This window comes from Calypte anna, chromosome 6 (genome assembly GCF_003957555.1).
Source record: "Calypte anna isolate BGI_N300 chromosome 6, bCalAnn1_v1.p, whole genome shotgun sequence".
Taxonomy (NCBI): domain Eukaryota; kingdom Metazoa; phylum Chordata; class Aves; order Apodiformes; family Trochilidae; genus Calypte; species Calypte anna.
This window is the reverse complement of record NC_044252.1, coordinates 31,943,213-31,969,197: the sequence shown is the minus strand read 5'-3', so window position 1 is coordinate 31,969,197 and position 25,985 is coordinate 31,943,213. Positions and strand designations below refer to the sequence as shown.

Genomic DNA, 25,985 nt, shown 5'->3' with positions numbered 1-25,985 from the left:
CTCTACATCTCCCTGAAAGGAGGTTGGAGCCAGGGGGGGGTTGGGCTCTTTTCCCAGGCAACTCTCAGCAAGACAAGAGGGCAGGGTCTCAAGTTGTGCCAGGGGAGGTTTAGGTTGGAGATTAGAAAGAATTTCTTTCTGGAGAGGGTGATCAGGCATTGGAATGGGCTGCCCAGGGAAGTAGTGGATTCTCCGTGTCTGGAGATATTTCAAAAGAGCCTGGATGTGGCACTGAGTGCCATGGGCTGGGAACTGCAGCAGGAGTGGATCAAGGGTTGGACTTGATGATCTCTGGGGTCCCTTCCAACACACCCAATTCTATGATTCTATGATCTTGCTGCAAGCAATAGCACTTGTGATGCCCCCAGCCCCAAATATCTGAAATATCTTGAGCAACTTCAGTGATTCAGCAGCTCCTTAAATCTGTGAACAGGCAGGGGGGACAATTTCTCAGCAGCAAGCAGAGCTGCATTCAGCCAACTGTTCAAACAAACAATTTGAGCAGCTCTGTGTGTGCAGTTAAGGCAGACAAGTTTAATGGGAAAATTATGGCAAAATACACAATCACTTTGTTTGGATGATGAAGAACTGTGGGCTCCTGGGGAAAGCATTTCAGCAGCTTGTGCACCTGCATCTATTAAAGGAAGGAAAAAGTCTCCAGATTATCAAGCAGAAACTTGTTAACCCGTCTGTGGGTCATGGCATAGACTGGTAGGAACTGGGATGGAAAGGGGGAAGAGATGGTAAAGGAGCCTGGGACCTTGTGGCTGAAGGTTTTGAGCAGAATGCAGGACAGAAATAGGTGCTGGGGGTTCAGAGCAGGGTGGGGAAGCTCCTGGGTGAGCAGAGCAAGGCACAAGGGGTCCCACTGGGTCCTTTCCTGTCTCAAGAGAGCCTGGAAAACCAGTGGAGATTTTGGAACACAGATGGAATTTAGATTATGGAGGAAGAAAAAGTAAAATCAGAAAGGCACAGAGTGTGTCTATACCAGATTCTAATGATGAATCTCATGGGCTCACTTATACCATAGACAAGAATATGCCCCAGTCTTTGGAAGAAGTCTGTGGAATTTGGCCAAAAAATAGAGGGAAGAATCTAAAGAAGTTCTTGTGTGATTATAACCTCATTGCATATGTGCATTCATTGTTTGCTGGCAGCCAGCAGGATTCCTTGGGTCCTTTTGACATATGAGAAGCGAAAGTACCTATAATATCTACATTCTATTTTGTTTTCCTAAAAATAATTGATTATTTTTTAACAGATAATAGATGTAATTGCCTTTTTGGTATTTGTATTGTATTCCTTCAGAGGAATACAATTGTAAAACACATATTTAAATGCAACATAGAAGAATATAACTAAGTAAAACACATAGATACATATGCCTTTCCTCTTCTTTTCTTTTGCATTGCAAAGGAGGAAGCAAGTCAGAGTAAAAATATCTTTAGCCAAACCCTGCCTGGCTCCCCAGAGTGGTGGCACATTGCTGGTTCCAGCATTACAACAACAGGAGGAAAACAAGACCCAGGAGATTTATTAACTCTGTTTGTACCCACCCAAGAATTCCAAGCTAGGAAGAGGCTTTTAGGCAGCTGCTGCTTCAGCCAGGAATTTGTCAGACCTGACACAGGAGCTTTTGCTGGTAAAACATTTGGACTGCACACCTGCCCTGCTTTCTATCCTTTAAAAAACCAAAAAAAAGTCTTGTGGATGTCAGCACTTTGCTGGCTCCAGCTCCTCTGGGTCCTTCATGTTCTGGCATGGGCATGGGGAATTGGAGAGAGCTGATTTGCACTGATTTTTTCCCTTTTTTTTTGCACTGATTCACATGACACTTTGATTCTGATGCTCAGCAGCCTTCCTGGGAGCACGCTCTAAAATGCTGCTGCTAATTTTTGTTGGCTCTTAGGGTGTTTATTTTCCCTACTGAACTAGAGGGCAGCTCCTCCTGACTCAGGCTACATTGCCAGGAGCCATCTGAAGGCTGCCAAGGTCAGAGAAGGTGAGGTTTTGTGTGACCACCACTGAGAGACACCAAGTTTACTGATAAGAAAATCTGTAAAGATGGCCAAGAGACTGAGGTAAAGACCATTGCAGCCCATTGGAGATGATAAAGTGATTTCTCATCCAAAAAAAAATAGATGTCCCTGTACTCAGCCCTGGTGAGGCCACACCTCGAGTCCTGTGTCCAGTTCTGAGCCCCTCAGCTCAGGAAGAATATCGAGGTCCTGGAGCAGGTCCAAAGGAGGCAACTGGGCTGGTGAAGGGACTCGAGCACAGACCCTGTGAGGAGAGGCTGAGGGAGCTGGGGGTGTTGAGGCTGGAGAAGAGGAGGCTCAGGGGAGACCTCATCACTCTCTCCAACTCCCTGAAAGGAGGTTGGAGCCAGGGGGAGGTTGGGCTCTTTTCCCAGGCAACTCTCAGCAAGACAAGAGGGCAGGGTCTCAAGTTGTGCCAGGGGAGGTTTAGGTTGGAGATGAGAAAGAATTTCTTTCTGGAGAGGGTGATCAGACATTGGAATGGGCTGCCCAGGGAAGTAGTGGATTCTCCGTGTCTGGAGGTATTGAAAAAGAGCCTGGATGTGGCACTGAGTGCCATGGGCTGGGAACTGCAGTGGGAGTGGATCAAGGGTTGGACTTGATGATCTCTGAGGTCCCTTCCAACCCAGCCAGTTCTATGATTCTATGATTCTAAGATAAGTGTGTCCCTCCTGTAATGGATGTATGGCCTTGAATGATCAGACAGCAGCTCTTCAGATGGAACATCTACCTGCTGCTAAATATACTGTTATTTAGAGAAACATCTGACTTGAGAACCATTTACATTTTCCTCTAGCTTTAGATACCATCTGCTCCTCTGTTTTCTTTTGCCTGCTGTCACTGCCGTAAGCATGTAATTATCATCCTCCTACTCATTTTCTTCTTGTTCTTTTTCATTACAAGCTTAATTTCAGTCAGTTTTTGTCTTTAGCTCACTTAAAACCCACAATTATTAAGAGACACTTAATGAGATCAGCGGCAGTGTTTCGTGTGCACAGATATTTTGGAAAAGGATTAAATGAGGGCAGATCAGGGTAATGGAAGGGAAAAGCAGCCTTGTAAAAATTAACTTATCATGATGACTCTGTGTGCATTAAAAACTTAAATTGCACTTTTTTTTTTTTTTCCTTATAGTGGTAAAACAAGAATTTGCTGTCCTGAGAAAGTAAATCATTTTGCAAATAAGCAAAGTGCCCTCCCTGCTCCTCCTCTTCTGCCCAAGTTCAGATCAAGGCTGAGCCTCAGGTTTGCTCTTCCCTCCTGGTTTATTCTGCTGCTGGCATTTTATTCAGGTTGATTGCTGATCCACCCTCTCTGCATCCACACCGTGCAGAAGGATCTTTTCATCCTTCTTATCCTTCTTATGGATCCTTCTTATGTTGATCTCCAAAAATAACCTGGAATTTTTAGGATCCCAACTTGCCAAGAGGCCAACCTGGCAAGTAAAGCAAAGAGTGAGAGCTTTGCTAAGGTCAGGGGTTGGCTGAATTTGGCCTGAAAATAGAAAAATAGCTACAGAGAGGGTGATTTAGGGACTGCTCTGCCCTGGGGACATGTGGCACTTTGTCCTTCTTTCCCCTAAAAGGCTTTGGGGGCAGAGCCTGGCAGGCACGTGGCTCCTGTAGGAGTTTGGGGTGGAAGTCTTGGAGAAAGTTTCTGGTTGAAGCCTTGGAGATGTCACTACTCAAACCTCTGATAAAACAAAGGGGGATGGATGTAGGTGGCCTAAAAACATACCAGGAAAACAAAGGTATCTCTCTAGGATCTGTTAATTCCACTTGGACAGGAGTGTCCAGCCACGAGCAACATGACAGCTCTCAAGAACTTTCCCCTGTGTTATGCTGAAAATTAGCATCACATTTAATTAATCCTAATGATCAGATCTAATGGTTCAGTGTATGCATATTCTAATATGGGGCTTAATTGAAATTTAGTAGAAATTTATTTATTGAGCTGTTTCAAATAAAGGGGGTGACTGGCAGCCAAACTGGTTGTGTTGGTTAAATCAGGAATTTTTCAATTTCTGAGGATTTTGAGCTCCTCTGAGGTCTCATGTTTTGCTACAGTGGAGATTTAACACCTGTAAGGGAAGAACAAGAGCCCTTTAGAGGCCTATTCTGTGCACTGGAGTGGAATTGAATCTTTAGCTCAAATCTCTGCCTCGAGATCAGAGGGAGAAGGCTGGAGAAACTGTGGATTTCAGTGAGTGCTTTCCCACATCTGAGCGTCAACATTAAAAGGTTGTTATTAAAGCAGAATTCATGGTTAAACCCTGGCAGACAACAGAAGAACACCCAGAACAAAAAGATTTCTGCCCTGTGAGGACTCCCAGCTCTTTCCCTTCTGCAGGGTTTGTCTCTTGGGTGGGATTCAGGATGAGTCTGAAACCTCTGTGGGAGCTCCAGGTGGGCAAGGGTGCCCAGGGAGCCCCACACCTCCCCCCAACCTGGGTTTCAAACCAGGTCAAGACATCAAGGATAAAGCTAAATTTAAGCTGGGCCATGTGTAGTAAAATTAGACAATAAAATAAAAAAAAACAACATTAAAAGACAGAAAAAAAGACATAAAAGACATTAAAAATAGACATATGCCTTAGGTTCTCCAGTTGTTCCACTTGTGGTGCTCATGACAGCAGTGAAGTGATGCTCTGTTGCAACTGACTTTGTAATTGTTTTCCAAAAATGCCCAGGAACATGACTGGAACTGACCAAAAATGACTGGAACATCAAAGGTTTAACTTTTGCAACAACAATGAAGTGAAGCAGGCTTTTTGAAACGTTGATTTTTATATGAAAAAATAGCTCACACAAAGTCATTGAATCAGGATCACATTTCATTAACAGTAAATTTAACAAAACCACAATATACACATATACTCTGTGCTCCTCTATATATTTCACTTTGTATTTGCCATTAACTCTATGTAAGAAAAATATATCACACCATTTGATATGTATTCACAAAGCACAAGCCATTGTAAACAGAAGGGACATCACAGGCTCCATCATTCAACAAGTTGAAGTCAGAATTAAAAGGTGTTTTGTTGTATTCCTTTCAACACAAGGTGCTAATGCAGCAGAATGTTATTTATCTGCCTTTACAGCAAGGAATCTGCCTCTGAAGTAGCTCTTGGGAGACAATTGAAATTCAGCTGACCTGGGACCCTAAAGTCCATTTTAACCCCTGGCACTCTCGAGCATGTGGTCATTACAGCTTGGTTTGTGCATCTCTATCCATGCAATTCAGAAAGATTTTACTTATATTGCCTCTTTTTTCCCCTAAATGAATACCCCCTGCACTTAAATCCCATTGGAACAGAAAAAAGTCAAATGCAACATATGGTAAGGTGATGGGTTGGTTTTTTTTCAAAATAATATAATCAAAACATGCCCTATCTACAGCAGCTATTCTGTTATATCAGAACTTTCTTCAGACTGATGAGGTGATTTTAGAAAGAGGAAATCCTCTGTTTTTATTATTTACAAAAAAAAACCAATGCAAAACAAGATTTTTAAACCTTATTTAGGCCAGACATCTTATACCTCTCATTATATGAATGGTCCCTACTCATCCAAGCAACCCCATGGCTGGATTTGTAAAACCAGCCTCCAATATTTTTTTTTTTTCAAAATAAATTGTCAATTTAATAATCTAATCCAGTGGTAAATCCAGTGTTTCTGTCGAGCTGTATCTGGCAAGACTGGTAATATGTTACATTCCTGTAAGAATTCAGTGATTGCCAAATAGGTGGGATTTTTTTAATCTTAAAATAATCTTAAGTAAATCAAAACACTGTGGAAAAAAAGAAAAAAAAAATACTAAGGTTTAGAAAATGCCCTGTATGTAGATAAAGGTAAATCAAGGCACCTTTTTAATTATCTATTTCTATTTTCCAAGGCAATCTGTGATAAGGATTTTTCAAACATTTTACTTGGGAAGCCCTATGGTTTCTATTCTGAAAAGACCCTTTCTTTACTCTGCCTGATTCAGTTTTAGTTTTATTTGAATGAGGCTGGGCTGGATGGCAGAGCAGGGAGAACTTGTCCTCAGCTTTGTCCCATGTTTGCTGTGTGACCCTGAGGCCACCAAGTATTTCACTGATGTTGTTTTCCTAGCAGAAGTCATTCAGCTCATGAGATTTATTTTATTTTATTTTATTTTATTTTATTTTATTTTATTTTATTTTATTTTATTTTATTTTATTTTATTTTTTCTCTGTAGTGAAGTGGTCATATTAGCAAAGCAGGAGGAGCAGAAATTCCCTCTCTTTGCACAAGGGTTTCATGGTCAGAAAGTAGTGTAAACCACTGATATTCAACAGGGTCTTTTTTTTTTTTTTTGCTGTTTTTTACTTTTTTTTACTTTTTTTTTTTTTTTTGTGCAATCTGACTGCACAGGACTACCTGTGGGTAGCCCACAACAGGAAGGCTGTAGCCAACTTTTCACCACGTTGCCTTCTCTCCAGCATCTCCCTGGGATGCAGTGACATTTCATGGGAAAGCACTGCTCCTACTCCCTGGCAATCCCAGGTCCCAGGAGGATGGAGCCTGTAGTGAAATGAGGCAACCAGGTGCCACTAATTGCCAGGGAGTGAGCATGAGCTTGTGTCAAGCCCACCTGTGCCTAATTAGGATTGGTCCCCTGGTCCTGCTCATGCGCAGTGGGGTCCCACCCTAATTAGGCACAGGTGGGCTTGACACAAGCTCATGCTCACTCCCTGGCAATTAGTGGCACCTGGCTGCCTCATTTCACTACAGGAGCCTTTCCATTTTTTGCTCTTTGTATGATTTTTTTTTTAAAGCTTTGCTTTAAAGCTCTAACTACAGGGAGTAGAAACCAATTTCCTACTACTCAGTAGTAACTCCAAGTGGAGAAACTTTTCCTAAGATTTTTTTTGTAGCTTATTAAGCAGCCCTGTGGCTCGTGTATTTGGGTACATTGAAACCATGTGCAATAATATTTCTTCAGCAACAAAACCCACCATATTTTACTACAAAATTACTACATGTGCATGCTCTCAGACACCTGATGCATTTGATTCTTGACACACACGTTTCTGAAGTGCACTTGCAGCCTATAGGACAAACCATCTTATAAATATAAACCTATATGAGAAACTCTCCAGTTCATTTTATCAGCATTATTTGGTTAAAAACCCACAAACCTAAATACATATTTACAGGATATAACACCAGGACTACAGGTAAGAAGTAGACATTTTACAAAAGCTGCAGCAGCTCTTTCCTCCATGTAAACTTTTATAACCCCCAGCAGAGACCCCCATTTGGGGCAGGATGGTTTTCATAAGGAAACTTGGCCCATCAACATTTTTTTGATATACTGAATGCTGAAAGCATAAAAAGCAAAATTAAAAAAATTAATATTTAAGGCTAAAATCTTGTTGTTCTCATTTATTCAGTCTTGGGTAGGTTACCCTGGTTCTATCATCCTCTAACTACCCAGGGCTACCCACTGCAACAAACAAAAAGTGTTTGGTTAGGATCAGGCTCTACCTGAGCTTTCTGTGCCAAATGGGATGTGCTGAATTATTTAGTGATTTTTAGAGTCAAGTAGCAACGAGCTGACATAGGTGTGAAGTCTCTGGGTTGGCTTTCAGGCTTCCCTTAATCACAAGAACATCACATTTAGGGAGAAAACACCTCTGACAGTGGTGAAAAGCAAAGAGTTTCCAAAAAGTTGTTTCAGAGGTGTTCACTGCACGTGTAAAAATGGACAGGACAAGGGACTTGGAGCCCTTAGAGCCTTCCTCATTTAGGATTAAGATCAGTAAGGAAAATATGAAACTGTTTAGGTCAAGAAATCATGATTTTCTTCAAACTACCTAAACCTTTAGGAATTAGGCTGCTCCTAGGGTAAGGCTCATGCAGGTGTAGGTGGTTTCTCATCATTCAAACCAATTGAGTAGTTTCCATATAGCCCAGCTGAAAACCTTTGGAGTCTTCCCACTTCAGGAAGGATCCTTTTGAGCCTCTTGGAAGCTCCTGATGGCAGCTGCTGAGCTTGGACAGAAACTTTTCCTTTTGCTTTGGGGTAAGTGGATGGCTGAGAGACCTGGGGGGCTCTGAGTGAAGAAAGATTCTTCAGGAAAAGCTTCTGCAGCCAGGTAACATTTGTGACTGCAAGGGCAGTAAAACCAGTTGATAGTTCCCAGCCTCTCATTCTCATCTATTTCTGCCTCACTTTTGCCACTCCTAAAGTTGTTCTGCTGCAGCTGGTTTTGAAATTAAGTCTAAGATGCCCTCCCAACATTTTTATTATTTTAATTTCCAAGAAGGTTTTATTGTTACATGAAGTGGACTGGGGTTATTTGCCAGCAGAGCTAATAGAAGCATTGACAAAAGTGATAAACTAGAGGAAGAGGCAGGGATGTGCCTTTGAGAGCTGGACAAGAAGGTCTCCAGGGCTTCCTTCCAACCTCAGCCTGTCTGTGATGCTGTGATTTGCATGGCTACTGCTGCAGCAGCCATCAGGCCTCACAAGGATTTCTCAGGAATTTTCTGAATATCTAGTTTTTAATTTTTTTTTTTTCCAGAAATAAGAGAGCTTATAAATAGTCTCAATAAGAGCCAATAAGAACAGAACTTGTTGGCATCTTTTACCCCAAAAGTGAAAACAGGGGTAGAAGTGAATTAGAGAAAAGTCCTGTAGTTGTTTGACATTGCAAATAGGCACGTGAGGAACTCATTGAATCCTGTGTCCATCTTCCCATTGGAAAATGCCATGGAAACAGGATCCTACAGGTTTAGAAGGCAGATCTATAAAGCCTGGATGTAGTTATCTCGTGTGACCCAATCCTCAGGTGAAAACACCATTTATTGTGCTGATTTATGCCAGGAAAGGACCTCCTACCTGCTACCTATTCCATAAACTCTTACCAGTTTCCTTTAGTTTTTGCCATTACAGAGATTTTCACATTTGGGTTGACTCAAAAGAGGTCACAGAAACCAGGATCCTGTTTTCAGTTTGAGCTCTGAGTTTATATAATAAGTAACTATAAAATGAAGGGAGGAAAAAGCTCAGAATCGGTGAAATGCCAGAGCGGACTCAATTCTCTTACTCATCTGCCAGTTTTTTGCCTCCCAAATTCACAAGATAGGAAGAAAATACCATCTGAACATGCTTGTGAGAAAAAGATATTGCATATGGGTTGCAGCTCCCAACAAACAGACAATTACATATTGCCCAAGCAGCTGCACAGGATTGTTTTTTGATTATTTTTTGCACATGCAGTTCTGTATTTTGGGCACAGGTTGTAGCCAGACTTTGCAAACTTCTCCAAAAATATTTAAATAGCACAGGGACAAAATCCACACATGGGCAAGACAAAAGAACAGCCCCCACTTCACCAAGTCTTGCATTTGCCACCATAATTCTAACTCGCTGGAGGGAAAGCATTGTACAGCAGACGTAATACTCAGCAGACACAGAGTTACTCAGCTCCACATTCATCACTTAGACACACACTTGAAGAGGTTTTGCCAGTTGTCTAGAAGAATTCAGCTGAATATCTAGCACTTAATGAGCCCCAGCATCATATTTTTAGAAAATGTCATCAGGAAATGCTGGGGGATTTTTTGATTTTTTTTTTTTTTTTTTGGTGTGGTGAGTCTGTTTATCAAGCATTTAGCAGCATTTACAACTCCTGCTTGCTTCAGGTGGTAGAAATATGACAGAGAGCTGATGGAAGGAAGGGGAAATTATATTTATTCTCTGCTATCAGGTTGTTTCTAGAAGAAAGGCACTGTGAAAGAAAGACAAATTTTTAAATGCATACCAGGGGAGAGATTTATTGCTGATGGTGACACATAAATCAATCAGGGACTGATGGGGACACACAAGCATAATGAGACAAGTCCAATGCTATATTCTTCTCAATCTTTCACTTCACATTCTAAATGTACAATAGTTTGGGTTTGGTTTGGTTTTTTGGTTGGGTTTTTTTTGCTTCGTTTGGGGGTTTTTTTGGTTGGTTGTTTTTTTGTTTCCTGGTTTGTCTTCTGGAAAGTTAGCTCACTTTATTTGAAGAACTGGTTGAAAATCTGAAGCCCTTCTGGGGTTGAGTTTCTGGCTGTACAAACCTCCCACTGACTTAGTCAGCAGCCCCAATTATGTTGCCAAAAGCTGTGGACTTGAACAATGACCCTGTTGCAATTCCCTTAAATAAAAGTGTTCTTAGTAAAACATAACAATCTGATATAGAGCTTTTTATCTTTTCAAGCTCACTAATAATCAACTTTCTAATATCCTGCATTCTGGTACAATCAAGTCAGCAGAATGACTTGAATTTCTGTAGAAAAAGTCTTAAACTGGGTGGGTTTTATCTATTGCACCTGAGAAAATTGTGTTTAGCTTAAAAAATGAAATGGTTAGGATGAGGTAGACTATTTTTTTCTGGTTAAGGGCTGATTTTGAATTCCTTTTGACCTTGCCTAAGTTTTGTGACTATCCTGGTGTGAATATTTTATTCTAGTTACACTCTTGCTTCATAACTCGAATAGAGAAGCTGAAGGTTTTTATTTCTGGGGTGGTTGATGTCCTGTGTTATATTAATTCTATTTATAAATCAGGTGGCAATGTCAGTTTATAGATTAGCAGGGTTCCTGGCAAGGCTTTCCAGACTGAAAACTGAGGTTTTACCCAACTTTGGGGTGAAGCCCCTTCCCTGGTTCCCTCTCTGAGCTTTGAATCTCTGGCCAGAAACTTCAGCACTGGGCACGTTTGGGAAGGTGGAGAGGAAATTGTGGTTGTCAGAATTTTTTGTCAAAGGTTGATATTCATGGTGGGCACCTGCCAATGTTTGCACCAGGGCAGGTATTGATCAGTTGTCATAAGTGATAGGGGATGCAGTGATTTAGGTCCTTAAGTTTTGCTGTCAGGGATTCTGACATCCAACTGTGACACAGAAAGTGGCAACTAAAAAGTAATTCCACATTTATAGTATTCCAGGCCTTATTTGTTCCATATGGTCTTGACAGCAGGAATACAAGCAAGGATAGGTGGTACTATAGCCAGCTATGTGAACTGTTATTTAAGCTGCCATAATTAAACTCATTATGCTTAATTAGGGTGCCCTATCAAGCAAGATTATTCAAACTCTGGGTATCTGCTTGCCATTTACCCTCACAAAAGAAACTGTGTACTTCATGGCCACTGGATAGAAGCTTTCTTGATCTATCCAGAAAAAATTAATTTCATTTTTGATGTTAACTGGCTGTTGTTTTATGAGCTTTAAGTCACTTGCTGGAGTATAATGTGTGCAGAATTCAGGTCAGAATTGGTAGTCAGTCTTTTGCCAATCAAAGTAGAAACATGAAGCATTTGAAAGCAATAGTTTGAAGAGCTGATGAGGATGAAACACTTGTAAATGCAAGTTGATTTATTAAATGGATTATCCCTAAAAAACGTAGCAATAGAAAGGACACCTGATTGATTATTGCTCTTTATATTCCACATCTTAGTAAGGAAATACTTGAAAAACCATCTTGTTTTGCAGTGTTCTCACTGAAAATTACCCAGGAAGAGAATTCTTCATGAGTCACTGGAGGGTGGCTTCAGCATCATGTGTCTACATGACAGTCATGAAGCCATCTACCACCTGTAGTTGTTACAGTGAGCTAAATAATGAGTGGAAAAATGGAAACACCTTGGTGGTGTCTGTGGAAGTGTGACGTGTAGGATTGCCCTGGTTTGGGAACTTTGAGTAGTGTTTGGGCCTGTGAGAGCTGCAGGCTGAATTGGATGCATGGTAAATGTTAATAATGTTGCTATGAAAAGCTACAAAAGTGCTATAAAGATTTACCCTGAAGCCTTCTGACATTTCCATGTTTGGATGTGGATTCAGATTATTAGCTGCCCTTTCTGGTAGGGAGCACATCTATTATATTTATTCCAGTACACTTTTAGCCTCAACCTTAGACCCATCTTTCCTATAAATAACTTATTTGTAGGAAAAAATAAAAAATCACTGAGATTAATTACATCTCAGGAAAAAAAAAAGAAAAAAAGGAATTTTTCAATATGTTTTTCCCTTGGGCACAGGACCAGGTTCTTTCATTTTTTGAGTAAAATCCATCCCTTTATAGCTCAGATATACTGGAAGGGAGGCAGGAAGCATCCTGACCTTTCCATCCTATCTATGATTTTCTTTTTTTTCTCAAATTTAATGGGGAGAAAACTAATATGATCCTGTGGAAGCTGCTTAAAAACCTTACTGAATGCTGAATCCAGGCTGTGGTGCATTTCAGGAGTGATTTTTCCCTTCATTGGGTTCTGCAGGACTCTTCAAAACACAGGTATCAGAAGAGGTTGTACCAGTTGGGCACTGCATGAGTAGGTCAGGGTTTTTCTATTAAACTTCTCCTAGTAAGAGGTGTTTTTTCTGTACAGAACCTACTCAAACAACCAGGCTGAGGTGGTTTTTCCAAAGCCAGGTTGGCAGCTCCATCCGAGTGCTGCTACCTGCAACCTGTGAAAAAATCCCAGATATCCCTGGGCAGCTCTGTACAAGTCTCCTAATGGCACCATTTTGCTCCTGCTACTTTTGTGAGTCCTCCTGCTGAGGATGAGCCTTTTCTATCCCATATCTACATGCAACTGCTGATGGAAACCAGTGGGAGATTTGTGTTTGGGAATCCTGCAGGACCACAGCTCCCCAGCGCTCTCCTAACAGGAGACAGGAGGTCCAAAGCATCCCTCAAGGTGGTACATGGGCTACAGGAGGGACACAGCTTGGGCTGCAACCTCTGCCTGCCTCCCAAAACCTTGACAGCTGAGGATAGGGATAGACCAGGTGCTTTTTTTCCCTCCCCCCCCACAGAATGTTTGATGGGTCTTGTAGGTCCCATACCGGGCTCCTCATTCGTTCAGCTGCGCGATGTTCCGGCTGTGGGGTTCAGTTGTGAGGGCAGAGGAGTTGATGGAACTTCTTTTGAGGACTTTGTTTATGATGTCTTTCCACGTCTTCTTGTACTGGTGTCGTAGCAAAGAGTACACGAAAGGGTCTGAAACAACTTTGCTGTAAGCTAAGCACTTGGAAATGATTCCCCAGTGGGAATTGATGTGGACCACGGAGGATAATTCGACGAGTCTGGGGAAAGAGGAAGGTTGAGGGAGTCACCATTTGTGTTAAAAACGTGGAGCAACAGCACAACTGTAAGACAATGACACCTCCCTCCAGCCCCCCAACCCCTTTGTCACATGTCAATAATCTTTACCCACTGTCACATGTCAGTAATTCTAATCCGGAGAATAGTTTTGTATTCTTTGTGCTAATAGATAGAACAGGATGCCCAAACTAGAAGAGGGGAGATTTAGATGAGATATTGGGAAGAAATTCTTCACTGTGAAAGTGCTGAGCCCCTGGCCCAGGTTTCCCAGAGAAGCTGTGGCTGCCCCATCCCTGGCAGTGTCTCAGCCCAGGTTGGATGGGGCTTGGAGCACCCTGGGCTGTGGGAGGTGTCCCTGGGCATGGCAGGGGGGCGGCACTGGATGAGCTTTAAGGTCCCTTCCATCCCAACCCAATCTGGGATTCTGTATTTTGATGGCTTTGTGTATCACTTCCATTGGAAGTGAGGTGCACAATGATGCTTTTAGGTGACATTAGCCAAAGTACTCTTTGGGCCCACAGATGGGTGAGACATAGGAGATAACCAGGCTATGTTTGATGGAAACACTTGGGACTTGCTCTTGCCTCTCCACTCGTGCCTCTTGCCTCAGCTGATCCCTGTAAACAACTCTGAGATACCAAGGACCTGTCCTGATGCACTCTTGTCTAAATGAATGTTGTTCCTTCAACCTCTCCTTGTAAGCCAGGGCTGATATCTTCCTTACAAAGCAGGATACAAACTCAGACATAATTATCTTCTACTCAAGCTGCTGAAGGGTCTCATCTGATGTATTTGCTCCTTTTTAATAAAATGTAGCTTATGACACCTACGTTAATATGCTCTAAAATGAGAACTGACTTGCTGGAAATTAATCATCTACTGAGTCATATTTACTTTGTAATCTGCCATGAGCCATCCTTCTCATTATTCTCCACATATTTGATGCCTTCTTTGCATTTTCAACTTCATCCTGTTGAATTTCATCCGGTCGACATAATGAATGCTTTACAGAGGTGATTTGATTAAGTTTAATTAATTTCAGCAGATGCCTTGAACCACCAAAATATGCCAAATTTGTGTCTGAGTCTCTGTCAATCAGTTCTGCAAGACATTAACCTCCACTTACAACATGTCAGACACTTCAGGGTCGCAAGCCTCCACTTGCTAATTTTACCTTCATCAACTAAAAAGTCTCTGCTTTTGCTGACAGAATTTTAAATATTTCCCTGGGTTATGTTTCCCTAATTGTCCCTTGTATTTTTTCAGGTTTTGCAATTCCTCTGGATTGTTTTGGATAGTGAATCACATTTGCAAATATCAAGCAGCAACGCAGAAACACCCCAAGCTATGCAATTTCATTTGGTGTACAAACAACCCAATCTCAGTCTTTCAAAGCATATTAACCTCCTATGAAAGAGGGTTGTTGTTTTTTCTCATTTATGAGGAAAACTGTGTGCATAGCTTCAGTTTTCATGAAATGCTTCAACAATAAAAGAAAAAAAGACATTTTCAGTGAAGGAGCATTAATATTTCAGTGCTGTCTGTAAATTAAAACCTTTGGTATCAGCTGCATAAATCCCTGCCTTGCTTTCATAAACCACTCTGCTTCTGTCTGATCTTCAATACCTTTTTTATTTCAAAGGTAAAAGCTTGTTTGCTGTGCTATTTTGTTCATACTTTAGAAACTTGTTATTCTGCAGTGTGTGTCAGGTACCCAATAGGTTATTTGACTTTCAGTAAACAAAGGAGAAGTTATGTTGAAGAATAAGACCTTAATCTTTTCTGCAGATAAGACACACTGAAACCCCTTTAAATACATCTGCAGTTCATCACTTTAGTAAAATATTTTGTTCATCAGGAATACATCCAGCTGGAGGCTGCTAAAGTGGGAACATATCTGACATGCATTGCTTAAACCTAAGAATTTAACTGATTTATGGAAAACATTCTGAATAGGCCAGAGTCTCAAAGAAGCTACAACGTCTTGTTGGGCAGGAGTAGAATCATAGAATTATAGAACTGGCTGGGTTGGAAGGGACCTCAGAGATCATCAAGTCCAACCCTTGATCCACTCCTGCTGCAGTTCCCAGCCCATGGCACTCAGTGCCACATCCAGGCTCTTTTGAAATATCTCCAGACACGGAGAATCCACTACTTCCCTGGGCAGCCCATTCCAATGCCTGATCACCCTCTCCAGAAAGAAATTCTTTCTAATCTCCAACCTAAACCTCCTCTGGCACAACTTGAGACCCTGCCCTCTTGTCTTGCTGAGAGTTGCCTGGGAAAAGAGCCCAACCCCCCCCTGGCTCCAACCTCCTTTCAGGGAGTTGTAGAGAGTGATGAGGTCTCCCCTGAGCCTCCTCCTCTCCAGGCTGAACGCCCCCAGCTCCCTCAGCCTCTCCACATAGGATCTGTGCTCGAGTCCCTTCACCAGCCCAGTTGCCTCCTTTGGACCTGCTCCAGCACCTCAGTCTCCTTCCTGAGCTGAGGGGCCCAGAACTGGACACAGGACTCGAGGTGTGGCCTCACCAGGGCTGAGTATAGGGGCAGAATCACTTCCTTGGACGTAAAACAAAGCTGGCAGGTTTTGGAGCTGGGAGATGAAGGACGAGCAAGTCCTTTCCCCAAGAACTGTGACCAGCTCTGAGTGTTTGCATTCCTAACTTTTCTGTTTGTGTTTAATTCTGATTATTTTTTTTCACTCAAGCCCCATGGTATCAGAACTTGACCTTAGCTCTTGCTCTTATATAAATAAGATGACCATGAGTTTTATCTTGATGAATTGGTTTTCTTTTCACTTTATTGCCTGGTCAACTGAATCTTTTGCATTCTGTCTTACTAGTAAAAAATCATTATTTTTATGATTACTTCTCAACACAAAACCAGCATCCCAGGGATCATTACTTGGTTCACCCTTTGACAGTTCTCCTTTAAGTGGTTCACAAAGCAGAACTCACCAGCTTCTTAAGGAAGCAGTGTGACTTTTGAACTTTTGGAGCTAATCTGGCAAATCTCTTGTAGAAATCATTGAAAATCTTGACTTTCAGCCATTGCTGCTCCCCAGAGCTTCAGGTCCCACCTGGGAGCACAGAGATGGGAAGGTAGCAAGGAGCTACAGAGATTTGACGTTGGCAACACTGGCCAGCTCATACCAAGAAGTTTTTCCACCCAGGAGGAAGATCTCTGCACCTGGCATCAGCTGAGACTTTTTAAAGCCACTAAAAAGCCACTTTCTTCAAATATGTCAAGGCAAGAATGTAACTTGCTGAGGAATTCTGAACTTGCTCATCTACCCGAGCAGGATCTGCACACACAGAGGGCAGGGAACCAGTTTGAAATCACAGTTTCTCTCTTGTCCCCCAGAGATGATGCAGGAGAATTTCAATCATCCTCTGCCTGTGCCACCATCCTCTGCAACCCGAGGGCTTGGGGCTACAAGCTTTTCCCTGATATTACTTCAGGGTTTTTAATTTAAGGGAAATTTCCTCACACATTGACAGCACTTATTAACTTGCATGAGTAAAGTTCTGTGTTGCAGTGTGAAGTGCCTGGAGTTGGAAACAAATATTAGAAACTGGTGTGAGTTACTTTAATTTTTCTTGTGAAAAACCTCCTTGGAGGAAATAGATTTTGAACAATGCTGTTGAGTCATGTAATGAAAAACATAGCAAAAGTGGAGATGTGCACTAATAGGATTTTTACAAACCAAGAAACAAGCTATGCCTAGAAATATATAATGTGGGGTAATAAATCCATCCTAGTGGTACAGTGGAAACAATGAATCAGGGAGGATCAGATTCTAATCATACATCTAAGGTCAGCCACTGAATAAGTAGAAGGGTGGATTTTGATAAAAGTGATGGGTATTATGGTTTTTTGCCATAAAGTAACCTGACAAACTGTGGATTATCCAGAGAAGAATTTCCCTGGCTGGGGCTCTAAGCACAAATCCTTTGCTGGTTCATGGGGTTGCTAAAGCCAAGTATTTGGTTTCAGTAGGGAAGCAGAAGATGCTGTTAAAGCAAAGCCTTGAGATGAGCTCTCAGTCCATGCAGTACTTAAAGGCATGTTTGATTTCAGCACACTGCTGGTTAGGGCTGGCTTGAGCCACACGCTTCAAGGGCTGACTTCTGCTCACTGCCTCCAAGTGATGGATTCCCTCTTCTCTTGTGAACACAAAGTGCTGGACAAAGTCCAGAATATAATATTTGCTTCTGTGATTCTACTCAAAAACTTCCCCTTGACTTCAGCACCCTCAGCAGTGTCAGGGGGGCACAAGGAAGCACAAGAATTCACATCTCCAAATGCCCATCCACGTGGCCTGGTGTCCAGCAAGGTCTCCAGAGGGATTCCAAGAGGGAATTCCCTGCTGCCTGATGTGCAGTAATCCCTGCAGTGTCAGAACTAAGAAGGTCAGGAAAGGGAGAGCATTCAGCCCTCTGGAAATGCCTGGCCAACTTTCCATACATCCAAATTCCCACATTTTGACTCTTCTCATGGTCACTGTAGCAGGGCTGGGGATCCTCAAGAGACTGAAGATGGAGGAGAACCTTGGAGTGATCCTTGTGTGGACTCAAGGGAGAAGGATCAGGATTTTTCTAACCTTTCCCAGGATTTTAAGGCTACTGAGACACAAATTAATATGGCACAGAGTTAAGAGGAGGTGGTGTCCAAATGCTGGGTTGGGATGGAGGAGCATAAAAATCCTTCTGCCAGTCCTGGCTAAAGCAATCAGAGCCACTCGAGGAGGAGCAGTGAGAAATTCTGTGAGTGTGACAATTTTCATTAAGTCCAGAGACCCAGAAGAAAATGAAACTTAAACCATTTTGTGATGAGGAAAACACTTTAATATCTTGTAGCCTGGGAGCTAAGGCTCAATAATTATAATTATAATATATCCATAATTATAAATCCTTTCATAGGCTTTTACAGTGTGCAGTATAGAGTGTGTTCTCAGCTCTTCTAAATGAAAGTGAAGGGAAATATAAGAACACTGCAACAAATGTATTTGCAAATGTAGAAATGAACATCATGAGTCCCTTCCTATTATTTATTATTTTCCTGGATACAAAACCAACATAACATGCAGGTTTCCCTTTTGCACTGAGACACCACAAGACCTTCTTGTGAGTTGTTTTGTTGGGAAGAGAAATTTAAGATATTATACTGAACAGGGAAAACTTGGGGTTGGCTACACGTCCATACTGAACCTTAACTTTTCAGTGATCTTTAGTTTTCTTTACTTGTTTGTTTATTTCACAATGGATCTGAGCTTGACCAAAGTCAACCCAAATAATTTCTAGTTGATAGTGGTTTTTTTCCTTCTCTGTTCTGCAAAGCAGCATTTCATTTTTTTCCAGAGACTTTTAATAAGGAATAAATGTGGTAATTTCCTTCAATAACTATATAACACTTTTCTGGATATACTTGTTTTTTAAGACTTCATGTTTCAAAGGAGTAATTTTGTGTTTCCCCCAGGAGCCATTTCCAAAGATAAGCTTGCAGATAAATAAGGGCATCTGACCATAAATCACAAGAATTCATTTTAGCTATGAGCCAGAACAGCTTTGATATTTTATGTTAAGGACTAAGAAACTCTTTTTGGTCAGATAAAACTATCATTTAAGCCTTTGGACTGTGTTCTCACTATAGCTGGATCTTGTTGACCAGATTTTTGCAGCCTGACCTGTTCAGACAAGTGTCTTCCCCTGCAGATCACCCTGAGCAGGGGAAGGAATCTGAGGAGTTGGTGACTCCTTCACCAGAAACAAATGCACCAAAATTGACTTCCTAAATCACTGCCATGTCACCAACATCAGTCAGCTGGGCTGACTGACCAGAAACTGCAGCAGGACTGTACCAAAATCACTGCTGGGACATTTTGTACAGTTTTGTCAGCTCAGTAAACACAATCTCTGTCAAAGGAGCAGGAACAGTGCACACAATTTTTTTTCACAGGAGACTTGAATAATTTTCTGGTTCAACATGCCCTACTTCTCCATGTTAAAGAGTACATCTCAGTGGTCTATTTCCAGTACATAGGTTCCAACTTACCTGGTAATGACATAAGGTGCAAAGCAGAGTACAAAAGTACCAATAAAGGTACTTATTTTCTTTGTTGCTCTCTGCCTCCTCCTCTTTTGCTCTTCTAGACAACGTTCTCTTACACTGTGTGACATTCAACACAAACAAGAACATGAATCATAACATCAGGCAACAGATTTTAATGGCTTTACTTATAGAATGATGGAAATCAGCTGTTCCAGTAAATATATTTGCATAAACCAGTAGCAGGTACTCTTATATGGGGCAATCCCAACTATTAATGCAGTGCATGAGCATCTTACCCTCCAACAAGGATTACTGAGAAATACATTATTATACACACACACCCCCATTATGTTGATTTCTATATGGCAAAAATGGTGGGATTCAGCCTTAAATTCATCTGCAGCTCTTTTTCTGGAGTTACTGAAAGTTGGGTTTGCAAGCCAGAGTTTGCCTCAGGTGGAAAAATAACCCAAGTGGGGTAGGCAGCATGCAGCTTCCCTACAAACAGCAACCCCAACACTCCTGTCTTAGGGAGGAGAAACTCCCCAGCAAGTTAAGCAATAAAATACAGCAAAATCAGAACAGTAAAAACCACACTCTGCACATTCATCCCAATGCTGGAACAATCACAGTTTTCCATAGCTGTGAACAGGGAGGCCACAAATCTTTTGGCTTCCTGTGCTGAGCGCTTTGCAAAGCAGGGAATCATATAACAAACCCACAGAGTTGTGATGCTCTGACTCCTTGCCTCAAACCAACTGTATTCCTGACTAAACAGGTACCAATTAGTCATATCCTGTTGTTTTGGGTTTTTTTTTCCCTACCTGTGGTATTTTAGAACAAGTGTTTCTCCTCAGTTACCTGGGGGTGGTTTCACCAGCCCACCACGGAGCTGCTAAGATGGGAGCATGGAGCTGAGACCTCAGTTCCACCGCAGGAAATCCCCTTACAAAGCCTCACATTTGCTTGCCAAAAGATTAATAATGTGAAAATCCATCCTCCTCCTCTACCTGCTCATGTAACTCCTGTTCTGGCTCTGGTTTTGAGGGAATTGGACAAGTAATGGTGTGGCTCGTGTGTTGCATCTTGTGACTGCTTGGCTCTATCTCTCTGTTTTTATTATAAATCTGGGATTGGTGACTTGGTGGCAGGTTCCATACTCCCACATGCTAAAAGCTACAAGGTTTGTGGCCATAACCTCACCTATTTGCAAATATTTATTCATTATCTAAACACTTTCTGTCCTGAGGATCTCAGTGGGCTTCAGTGCTCTTTGTGGCAGTGAGATCCAATATTCCCTTTCTGTTGTGTTAAAGAAAATGTTTTCTTTAATTCATTTTACATATGGTCTTACACTTCCAGTCCTCACAGCAGCTATCGGAATGTGCAAAATGAAATTAATACCAGGGGAAAATTTTGTTCTCCTTGAAATAACAAATCATCTTCGTCTTAAAGAATATTCCTAAGCAGCATGAAAACACATCTGAAAGTGTTACATGTTCTGTGTCTGAGTTATTTACAGATAGGAAAGACAGCTGAGAAGGAAAAAGGGAAAAAAAAAATCAGCTTTTCAGGAGAATGTGTGCTTTCTGTTCTGCAGGAGCTGGAGGACTTGGAGTTATTTTTAGGTGCAGACAGATGATCTTAAAGGTTTGACACTTTGCTGAAAACCTGTGTTATTTTTCCAGGCACACAGTGATCTAGGAAAAGAAATCTCCAAAGTAGATTCTATAAGGATGTTGTTAGGATGGTGTATTTTTTGTCTCCAATCATTTCCCCTATTACATCTTTTCCCTCCTGGCATATACAAAGCTGTCTTTGGCACCCAGAGCTCACACAGGACTTGGGAAATCCTTGATAAACTTCAACCAATTTCTTTTTTTCAGTCCTTCCAGATGCAGCTAATAAATACCACATCCCAGAAAAAGGTATTTTATCTCATTCCTTCCTACAGACAATGTACACAGACGAGTGGTTTGCTTTGGCACACACTTTCATGCTCCAAGATAAGAACATATATGTAAGATCCTATAGTGACACAAGTGTTAGAACTGGATTATTGACTAAGCTTCCATTTAAAGATTTTCATATCCTGGAAAATCTGAGATATATCCCTTTGATGGTTTGGTATTTTAAACAAAGTTTATGAGATTCTGGACCTTAAGATCTGTGAAGCTGAGATTCTGGACCTTAAGATCTGTAAAGCTGGATACACCAAAAATTTAGCATTGATAATTGGAGTTAAGAAATACACAGGTTAAGCACTTAAGCAAAGTCTTGCCCAAACCTCTCACAAAACCCAACATATCCTGGTCTTAATAAAGTCAAGAAAAGGCAGGATTTGATAAAAATGCCTAAGCTAACTTGGAAGGCCTTAAATATTCACACCATTTTGTGTGGCATTTAGAGGTTTCCTTTCAACTCATCTCGAATGATCCTCAGAAGCTCACTCCTGGCTTCCCCAGTCACAGGTAATAAAGCCATCTGCCCTAATGCCTGTCACTGGACCCCCTTCTGGGGGGGATTCTGAGTCAGAGGAAGCAGAAAACTGTCCCTACACATTTCTCAAGGTTGAAACTAAACCGTGAAAAACAAACAAAACCCCAAACAGGGAAGTCAGGGCAGTCTAAGGTGAGATTGCAAACTGTTCTCCCATGTGCTTTCTCCCAGCATCCACATCAAATCTCTTAGATCTCTCAGATCTCACTGAAATTGCCTGTATGGGTTTATTTTTATATTTGCATGTATAATTCAAAGGATGCTTTTATTATGTTAGAGCTTTGTGATCATCACTGAGACCTGCAGCAACCCAAGGTCTGACTCTTTCACTGGTGGGAACCATCACCAGTACCCCCATCTACTGAATCAGTCCTGGCTTCTGCAGTCAAGAAAAGAAGCTAAAACTCTCTGCTCTCAGAAAGAAGCATTAGAATAAGCTGATACAAGAGAAAAACAATGGCCAGGATCAGGGGCTACTGCAGCCAAGTCCCTGTGCTACTTTGAAGAAAGGTTTAATTCCCCCAACCCCATTGCATCCACCCCTCTGTGAGAGGGTTACAAAGTGCAGAAACAGCCTCAAATTAACCTAGACCAGAAAAAATGCAGAGGAGGAGAAATACCAGTGAGATTTTGGGATTTTTGCCCTTTTACTGTGCTCTCCAGGCACAGGTGAAGCCTTGGGTATCAGAGTTGCTATTTCATAGCCCCAGTGGGTCTGTGGCACTGCCCTGGCATCAACCACCACATCTCATGGTACGTGCAGGAACCAAGACCAGTCAAGGTACATTTTAGCCATCAGACAGCAACGCAGGGCAGGGGGGTGTTTCCTCCTCTATGTGACTCTGTATTAGGGAATTTATAGGATTTATATTTGTGTTTCTCAAGAAGAGGACGGGGTCTAACCCAAAAGTTCTGATCTACATTCTCAGTCAAGAAACAGATCAAACAGCTTCATTTTGAGCAAATGTTCTGTTCCTTTAACAGTGTGCTGTCCTGCCCTGATCCTTTCAGACTTATTTGCCTTCATCTTAGGCATCCCCCAAATATGACCTTTTTATGAGGACAGCCACATGTGCTTCCAATCCCACAGCTCTGCTTCTGGCAGAGCCAAGGAGAGCAAGAGGGGTCAGGTGGGATCTCTGGGGTGGGACTGCTCTCAGCTTTCCTCTCTTGCAGGAAGATTTCTTCCTCTGTATCAGATACCTCCCTGTGCTGCCAGCTCCCAGCATTTTTCTGAAAGACTTTTCCCTTCTCTTTGGTCTCTAATAGGGACAGTCTGAACCTTCAGATCCACTCTGACTGTCTCCCAGGCAGCACACCCATCCCACACAGCAGCATTGTCACCCTACCCCAGCAAACTATTTTCTCCTTTTTTTTTTTCCTTTTTTTTTCAGGCAAATACATCAAATTCTCCATTTCCCAATCACCTGCTCCAGCCTCACTGAGCCCTAGAGCCAAAGTAGTTCCTCTGAGTAAACTTCTGATTTCTTTCCACATGGTGCCCAGTGTTTCCCTGTTTTCCCTCTCCACAGCTCACTCCTTGACTCCACCACCCCATCCCAGCCATGGTTGGGTCTTAGCCCCCTCCACCCCAACTCCTCTCAGCCAGGACATGCTGATCCATCAGCAACCCTGTCCCTCTCCATCCTGCCTCAGCTCTGCAGGTTCGTTTCTCAAATTCCTGTTTTCCAGGCAGATCATTCTGGCTCATCCTGCTGCTCCCTTCCTGCTCCCAAGTCCTTCCAGCCATGCCTGTGTTGGTCCTATCCATTTCCTCTTCTCCACTTCTCATGGGCAGAGCCCTCACATCCACACTGCCCACCCTGATCCCTTCCTCCCTGCTGAACCTTCTCCAGCTCCTCGCCAGCATCCCTGCCAGCCCTCAGGTTTCCAGCCACCAAGGCTTCCCCTCCTTCAGCTTTCTTGCTCCCAACCCAGGGAAAACTGTCTCTCCTCCAGCCAGATCTGCATCCCTTCCAGATCCAGACACAGCCTATTCAAACAAGATTTATACTCTGTGCATAATCCCTGATGTGACTTTTTGGCACATCACCCCAGCACACATTCAGCCCCCTCTGGTCCTTCCCTTCAAACCCATTTTCCTCTTTCTCTTGTGTCCTGGCATGAGGGGTTTTCCTTAAAACCTCATTTGCAATGAACTTTGTCCATCTCTTGCTTGTCTAATTACCGAAGTCTCTCTCACTTGGATTTCCCCAGAGGCATTCCTGGTTATGTGTTGTGCAGATCTGAGTCCCTGGCAATCCTGCCTTCAGGAAAGATAAAGTTCCAGGCAGCCCAGCAGCAGGGAAGCTGCTGAGCACAGGAGCAGCACAGGGTGTCCAGCTGCCTGTCAGAAGGGACTTGTGCAGCCTCAGCCTGCTTCCTCTCGGGGATCTGGTGACCTTTTGGGCTCAGAGTGCCAGAAAATGCTAATTTACCCACTGTCAAGTCCATCTTGGGAGGAAAAGGGCAGTGATCTGCTCCTTACCTCCAAGGGAAGGGCATGCTCAGGGAAAACTGTCCATTCTTTCACTCTTCCTCCCAAACAAGCATAAAAAACAATGAAGTGTTGCTTCTACAACTGGGAAAAAATCACCCCAATTAAAATAACCATGCAGACTAGAAACAGACAAGAAGGATGCTTCTTTTCTCCCCCTCCCCATCCTCCTCTGTGACACAGAACAGGCTGTCTTGAACACAACTCTGGCTGTGAACACTCTCTGAACACACAGACACCTTACCTGGGGTGGATGTCCACAAGCAGCACCAGGGTCTGCATGGTGATCACGTCAATCCGCTTACAGTGGAACCGTGCCACCTTCAGCACTTTGAGATATGTGAAACACAGGACTACGAGGGAGAGGAGGAAGCTGAGGCTGTGAAAGACCCCAGTGAAAATCACAAACTGAGTCCTCTCCTCTGGTCTCTTGTTGTACAGGGTGCAGGAGGCATAGAGGTGATGGAAACCCACCCAGGAGAGAGAAGCTGCAGCTATGGGGAAGGACACCGAGTGCAACCACGTGTAGCTGAGGATGAGAGCAGCATCCCTGTACCTCATTTTGGAGTGATAACTTAGAGGGAAGACCACAGCAATCCACCTGTCAATGCTCAGAGCTGCCATGCTCAACATGGAGTTGGTGGTGAGAAAAGTCTCCAGGAAGCCCACGACGTGGCAGATGTGATCTCCTCCCGGTTGACTCTTGTAAATGATCCCAGCCAAGGTCAAGGGCATGTTGGAAACAGTCATCAACAGGTTGCAGAAGGTGAGGTTGAGGATGAACAATCCCGGGACCTGCTTGCGGATGTCAGAGCTGTAGAGGAAGCACATCAAGACCAGCACGTTGGCCAGCAGGGCCACGAGCATCAACACCACCACCACGAAAGCCAGGATCACCTCCCAGATGCTCATGGTGCGTCCAGAGTCACAGGAGGGACATCTCCGAAACTGCACCTGGCTTGCATCCGGGGACCATGGTGAGAGGTGCCCTCACCTCGCCCTCCTCCCCAGCCTGCTCCCCCTCCTGCATGCCCTCTCTCCCTGGTTTTAGAAGAGCTGCAGTTTTACTCCTCCAACCTCCCCCTCCTCGCTGCTCCTTTCCACGTCAATGCTTGCCGAGATGTGCACAAAAGCACTGGGAATGCCCATCAAACTGTGAGGAGGGCTTAAAAAAATTATATATATATATATACTTATACATATATATATATCTCAGCAGGACTGAACCACTGTCTCCATTAGGTCCATTTGAAGGAGAGCAGATTATTCTGAAAAACTGCTCTCCCCAGATCCCTAATTATCAGCCCTAAGCTTGCAAGCAATCCACCGAATGAATTGTGCTCTTTCTCTCTTGCTTTCTCTCTCTCTCTCTCTGTCTCCCTCTTGCTCTTTCTCTCCCCTCCCCTCTCCTCCAACCCTCACTCCCTTCCAGGCTGAATGTAACCTGCTTTTTATGATCCCAGATAAAAACCCCATTAATGGATTAAGGCATGCACACTGCTGATGATTCGCAAACGTGATTATGTCATCCCCACTCCACAACCCCTCCCCTTCTCCTTGCGACTGTGACCAGGCTTTCCTCAAGAGAAATCCCATGCTTTCATCTAATTGATTTAGCCATTCATTTGCAAACAGTCCTGTCCCTGAATTCCTGCACTTCAGTGGCTTTCCTACATCTGGGTGCATCCCTTCCACGCTTGCTGCCTGCTCTCAGGAAGGGCAGAGGATTTCTTTTCTCTTCATTAGCTCTGCTCAAAAAAAGAAAAAAAAAGA

At 42.8% G+C, this 25,985-nt stretch overlaps 1 protein-coding gene across 1 annotated transcript; it reads right to left on the bottom strand.

The window, feature by feature from the left end:
- Window positions 1-12,914: 12,914 nt before the first annotated feature.
- On the bottom strand, window positions 12,915-25,124 carry GPR26 (G protein-coupled receptor 26). Its single transcript, XM_030453496.1, has 3 exons — window positions 24,457-25,124; window positions 19,220-19,333; window positions 12,915-13,146 (listed from the first exon to the last, which is right to left on the bottom strand). The coding sequence occupies exons 1-3, from the start codon at window positions 25,122-25,124 to the stop codon at window positions 12,915-12,917; spliced, it is 1,014 nt and encodes a 337-aa protein (XP_030309356.1).
- Between the last annotated feature and the right edge of the window lie 861 nt (window positions 25,125-25,985).